Source organism: Gavialis gangeticus, unplaced genomic scaffold (assembly GCF_001723915.1).
Source record: "Gavialis gangeticus isolate Ggan-Ray unplaced genomic scaffold, GavGan_comp1, whole genome shotgun sequence".
Taxonomy (NCBI): domain Eukaryota; kingdom Metazoa; phylum Chordata; order Crocodylia; family Gavialidae; genus Gavialis; species Gavialis gangeticus.
In genome coordinates this window covers 119,447,201-119,452,811 of record NW_017729024.1, presented here as the reverse complement: position 1 = coordinate 119,452,811, position 5,611 = coordinate 119,447,201, and the positions used below count along the sequence as shown (strand labels likewise).

At 35.9% G+C, this 5,611-nt stretch overlaps 1 protein-coding gene across 3 annotated transcripts in view; it reads right to left on the bottom strand.

The window, feature by feature from the left end:
- KIAA2026 (KIAA2026 ortholog) overlaps positions 1-5,611 on the bottom strand; it is a 129,295-nt gene that overhangs the window by 76,344 nt on the left and 47,340 nt on the right. For all 3 annotated transcript variants that reach the window (XM_019517614.1, XM_019517613.1, XM_019517615.1), the window contains one exon: positions 1,793-3,249. In XM_019517614.1, the coding sequence (XP_019373159.1) occupies positions 1,793-3,249 (1,457 nt within the window). The remainder of the gene's footprint in view (positions 1-1,792; positions 3,250-5,611) is intronic.

The window sequence follows — 5,611 nt, the reverse complement described above, 5'->3', positions numbered from 1 at the left end:
TTAAGACAAGGCTTGACAATCACCTTGCTGGGGTCGTTTGACCCCAGTACTCTTTCCTGCCATGGCAGGGGGGCGGACTTGATGATCTGCTCAGTTACCTTCCGACCCTACAAACTATGAAACTATCATTATATATGAGATATACATTTCTACAAGAGAAAGAAGGCAGTCTGTAAGGTGTCACCCTGCCCTAATTCTTTAGAAATGAAGAAACTTTTTAGGCAAAGTCCTACTTATTCAGATGCTATGAGTGGACTTGCAGAGAGCAGTTGTAGGTACTTCAGACTAACACAACTAACTACCCACTTCTACAAGAGAAATCTATTCCAATTTGGGGTCTTCTCCTGGTCCCAATGCAGTCAGTGCCATAATTTCTACTGACTGCAACATGGCAAGGTCAGTCCCTTATCCAGTCTAACAGATATAAAATTCAAAATACGAAAACTTTTCACTATAACTACTTCATAAAGTATTTTGGAAAATGCCTTCTTTTAAAATACTCCTGAATGCATATGCTAAGAGGCTGACACTATAATATGGCAATAAAATGAAAGATAGGTCTTATTTTAACATTAGAACAATGCATTAAACCTGAAACCTAATCTGTACTTTAAATTGTTTTCTGTAATTTTTAAACCAGTAGTAAACCAAGATGGAGGCCTTAATATTTCTTTCTTTGGACTCCTGTTCTGCCGCTGCCGTAAACAAAGACATTTAGGTAAAAGCCTTCCCCCCGGGCAGTAAACTCAAATATTTCTGCTGCAATTTAATATTTTGCAATACTGTATAGTTCAGTTACTGCTGAACAGTGCTTAGCTTTCAGAATAAAGACTGTGCAGAACAGATTCAATCCTGTGCACTGAACATTGTTTAGTTTATAAAAAGGAAACTTAAAGAACAATTAAACTGTTGGACTATGACAATATTCAAAACATAAAACTATGCAATTAAAATGTACGTTTTTACAAAACAACAGTCTCCTCTCATCCTTTTAGTAATACAGAATTTAAATTCAATGGTTTTTTAAAAGCATTTAAACAAACTACTGTAGTTAACAGAAATCAGACACCTGAAATATACCGTATACAGTATTTATACAAATTTTTGTCTTCATTAACATTTATACTAAAAACAATTCCACAATGGAGCATTGAAAATTCTGACCTTTGGAGAAATTTGTTATTCAGATTTCCATTTTCAATATTGTACTTCATGTCTCCTGAAAAGTACCTCCACTTCTCCAACAGCCTGAAAGCAAATCTTTTCCAATTGTTACAATTGGAAATGTTCGTTTAAGCACTAACCCCAAGTATTTCATGTAATTGCTATAAAATTCCTCTCTCTAGACAGAATCAGGTATCATTGGCAGAAAAAGAAGGAACATTCCCACACCTGCTATAAGGTAAAAAAGCACCAAAGTACATTTTTTGCTGACGTAAGTCGATGACTTACATTTCTGGTTCGTGATGCTTTTTACAGCAAGAAAAAAACTCTCCCAGGTAAATTATGTTAATGTGTTCACTGTGGGCTACCCTGACAAATAGTCATATGAATCATGTTTTGGCAGGTTTCATAATTTGATGGACATATTCCATACTTACCTTCTACTGGATGTGAAATTCTTCCATGTAAAAACTAGTATTAGGAATATTTAATGTAATGATACTCGCCCAATGTATAAATAAATTAATAATTTGTAAATAATTAATGAAATAAAACAAACACAGTTAAAAAGTTTGTTTTAAGAACATTCTACCATCTCCACCATTTTAGAACAGTAAAATTAACTTACCAGATTTGTGCTTTTTGTGTTTTGCTTTCTTTTTGATAATAAACAACTTAGTCTGGATCTCAGGTTTGTAAGATTTGAATAGGTATGGATGCATCTCACGTTTTCTCTGCAGATCATCAAGCTTTCTCTGCAGATTTGCATTCAGAATATCTTTTAATTTCTTTTTTTTCTTTTTCTTCTTTTTTGCCCGCATCTTTGTAAGTTTTAGCTTTTGATTATTACGCAGAGAATTCTCTAACATCATTTCTTTAGTAATTTTGTGGCAATTCACATCTGGGTTATCACTACGACTGCCATTCACATGCATTTGACAGGTTTTAAGAGTATTCTCTTTTAATGGGCTGGACTCAGTTTTCACTGTGGAAACTTCAGCACATTTCTCCCCATTTTCTACAACTCTGACTTCTCCTGGGCTAAGAGGTTCCCCGAAGCTAGCAACTTCTCCTGGCTTCTCCAGGCCACCAACTGGCTTCTCCACGTTTTCTTTACAGCACCCAGGTTTTCTCATTTCACAGGCCCTGTGAGTTTTTATTTCACAACTGGATTTAAGTTCTTTCTTTGTGATGACACTAAAGCTATCCAAGTCAATTTTTGCTGCTGGACTACAAACACTAGAAACCACACTTTTCCCTGGTTCTGTCTTGGAATGAGGTAGGAGCTCTTCTCTACCACCAGTTCGGACTTCCCCATTGCTTTTGCTGACATACTCACGTTTCATTTTCTCCAATTTAATCCGTGGTACTCTTTTTACTTTAATAGGTGGAGTTGGAAATTCAGGAGCCTGGAAAGGTTTTTGTTTGTAAATCCGTACATCTGCACCACAGAACTGTGGAAAATGAACATATGCATTCTCCAAGTAATCATAACCAAGGATCACTTCCCTGCATTCATGGATAGGTTGCCCAAGCACAGCATCTTGGACATCTTTTTGTGTTTCATACACAAAGTCACAGAGGCCTTTTAGGAGCCACACTTTTTGGTAGAATGGGAGCTCATGAAATGGTTTTTCTTCCAAAGGACTGACTTCTCCAAGGACTTTAAAAAACTGGGGGGATAGCCCAAGTTTTTCTGCACAACTATTTGGATTATCAGTTTGCCCTACCACAGTATACCATTGCTGTACTTTCCGTCTAAGTGCTGCTTCCCAAGTCCTGTAAGGAAGAGTTGGTCTTCGATGCAAAGTAGATCTGCGATGAGGAGGACTTAACAAAGAAGTCATTATTTTAGCTAAAAAAGCATTACACTGAGGCATCAAAAGACAGCGTTCCAACTCATAGAAGACAATTTCCGGCAAGTTTAAAATCTGTTGTGCTAAACAAAGAAAATGACCAATAGCTGGAATTTCCCACATGGTCTCCATCCTTGTAGGGGCTGCTTGAGCTAAAAGTGACTTTTCCCATTCTTCTATTTCTTTTTGACTGGCTTCTTCTGCCTCTTTCCTTTCTTGCTCCCGTAGCCTATCAAAATGAAAAAAGTTTACATAAGTTTAGATACCATATTCATTTTTAAACAGTGAAGGAGAAAATCAGAAATACAGAATGACATACATACATATTTTTTAAAAAGAAGCAACAAAGAACATGGTACATAATATAAGAATTCAATTTGTTTTTATTGTGGTATACATACTGTGCCAGACTGTCAAATGAGAAACTGTAGACAATTATACTTTACCTGTACTTCTGCATCTTTTTTTTTTGCATTCTAGCATTTATGCTGTCCTACTAGCAAAAACTATGTTAGCTCACCACCTGCCCATTTAAAATCTACTAAAATGCAGATATGTTAAGATTTTGCTATCAAAGCACTGTACTGCAATCTCTAACACCTACCTTATTACCTTTTGCGTCACTTCACATCTTTCTGATGTGTACTCAAATTTACAAGCCTAACAAGTGGTATCCTACTTGTATAAGAGTCCTAGTCAATGTGCAATGGTGGTCCAAAAAGAAAAATCAGCATTAAGATGCATGAAGAACAGGATGGAAAAGAAAAATGAAGAGATGTCATTCCATTAATAAATGGTGTACCCTCACCTGGAATATGTATTCAGTTCTGGTCCCCCTATCTAAAAAGGGATAGAGCAGAAATAGTGGGTATTCAGAGACAGACAATGTTAATAATTAGAAGCCTATAAAAAACTGATAGAAAGATAAGTTGAGAAAACTGTGACTACTTTAGACAAAATACTAAGATGGAACATGTACAAAGTATATTAAAAAACTAGTACACAGAAGATAGACTGTGCACTTTTTATTAATTTTAATAACTTATTAATTTTAATACCAATATGAGGGCATATTCAATTAAATCCAAATGGGAACAAGTTTTAAAAACAATAAAAGGAAATGCTTCCACTATGCATGCAGGCAGCCATGGGAATTAACCGCCGCATGATATGTTTCAGTCCAAAAGTAAGAGGCCATTTGTATAGATCATGAGAACATCCAGAGTTACATTAGTTGAACTCTGACAGAAAGTTTTTGATGGGGACATATTCTTGCTTCAAGGCATCAGATGGACTAACTCAGTGATTCTGGAACTGTGGTCAACAGATTATTGCATCTGATTTTCAAGTTCAATGACAAGGGTGCAAGTTTGTCTAGAAGAAATTTGAGGGCTGACAGTCATCTGCAGTCCAGAAAGTTTGAGAATCACTGCTCTAACTGATGGGATCAGAAAGAAATAGTTTTTAGGGCCTATCATTCTAGAATTTCCTGCTGGAAACATTTCTTACAAATTCCTCTGAAACACCTAGAAAACAGTATGCACTGTTTTCCGAAACAACCATATTGGGAGTACTACGATCTGATCCAGTATTGCAATTCACATCATCTTATTTTTCACAGGGTTATATTTTCCTTTTAATAGCAAACAACAAAAGGATGTCAACTGTCCACTGAATGCATTAACACCTCCCAAATTCAGACCAAATAAAGTAAAAAGTCCTCCATTTGATTACAGAAAAGTATTAGGGAATACTAGCAGCTACTGTATACATAAAATTAAGTATAAAGTACTTCAGAAGAGACAACTCTAAATTTAGACTACATCTTTGTACCCCAGATCCACATTTTTCATCATGTAAACTGTCTGCATATAAGCATGACAGAACCAAAGATAAGCTGACGGGTAACATCAAGTAACAAAAAACTCTGTCAATGAAAATATTGTCTGGCATAAATCATAAGAATAGAGCTCAAATAATTTGTCAAAAGAGCTCCAAGCTGAAATTTCTTAATATTACTGCATTTTTTTATTTATGTGCCACCAGGTGAAAAGGACTGATTCATGCAAAACTATGCAATGTTAATTCAGGCATACTATACATACAACATCAGGGGCAAAATCCTGCTTCTTTTAAGTTAGACAAGTAAGCCTGCTGACTTCCAACACAACTACTTGCATGAGAAAGGTAAGTAAGTTGCAAGCATGCCTTAATAGAACTGTGTATACAAAGTAGCTGCATTAATTGGAAACATTCACTTCTACTTTTTCTATTATCCAGTGAAGTGCTATGCTTCAGTCCTAGATTAACATAAATTTAATTTATTTTCCTGAGCGGAACAGGAAGAGGTGTGAGAAAATTTAGGTAAAAAGTACTCCTCAAACAAATAGACAGGCAAGGTTCTTTAGGTAGATGTGAAATCTTTTATTAGACCAACTCAGCAGTTGGAAAAAAGTTCTTTGCAACTACTCTTCTTTGATCCTATGACCCCAGCTGACTTCTTGCCCTTTGCTCCCAAGCAAATATCATTCAATTGTCACATGTTTTAAAGGCCAACTGTACCTTGTCATGCATCCACAGATGCATCTCAA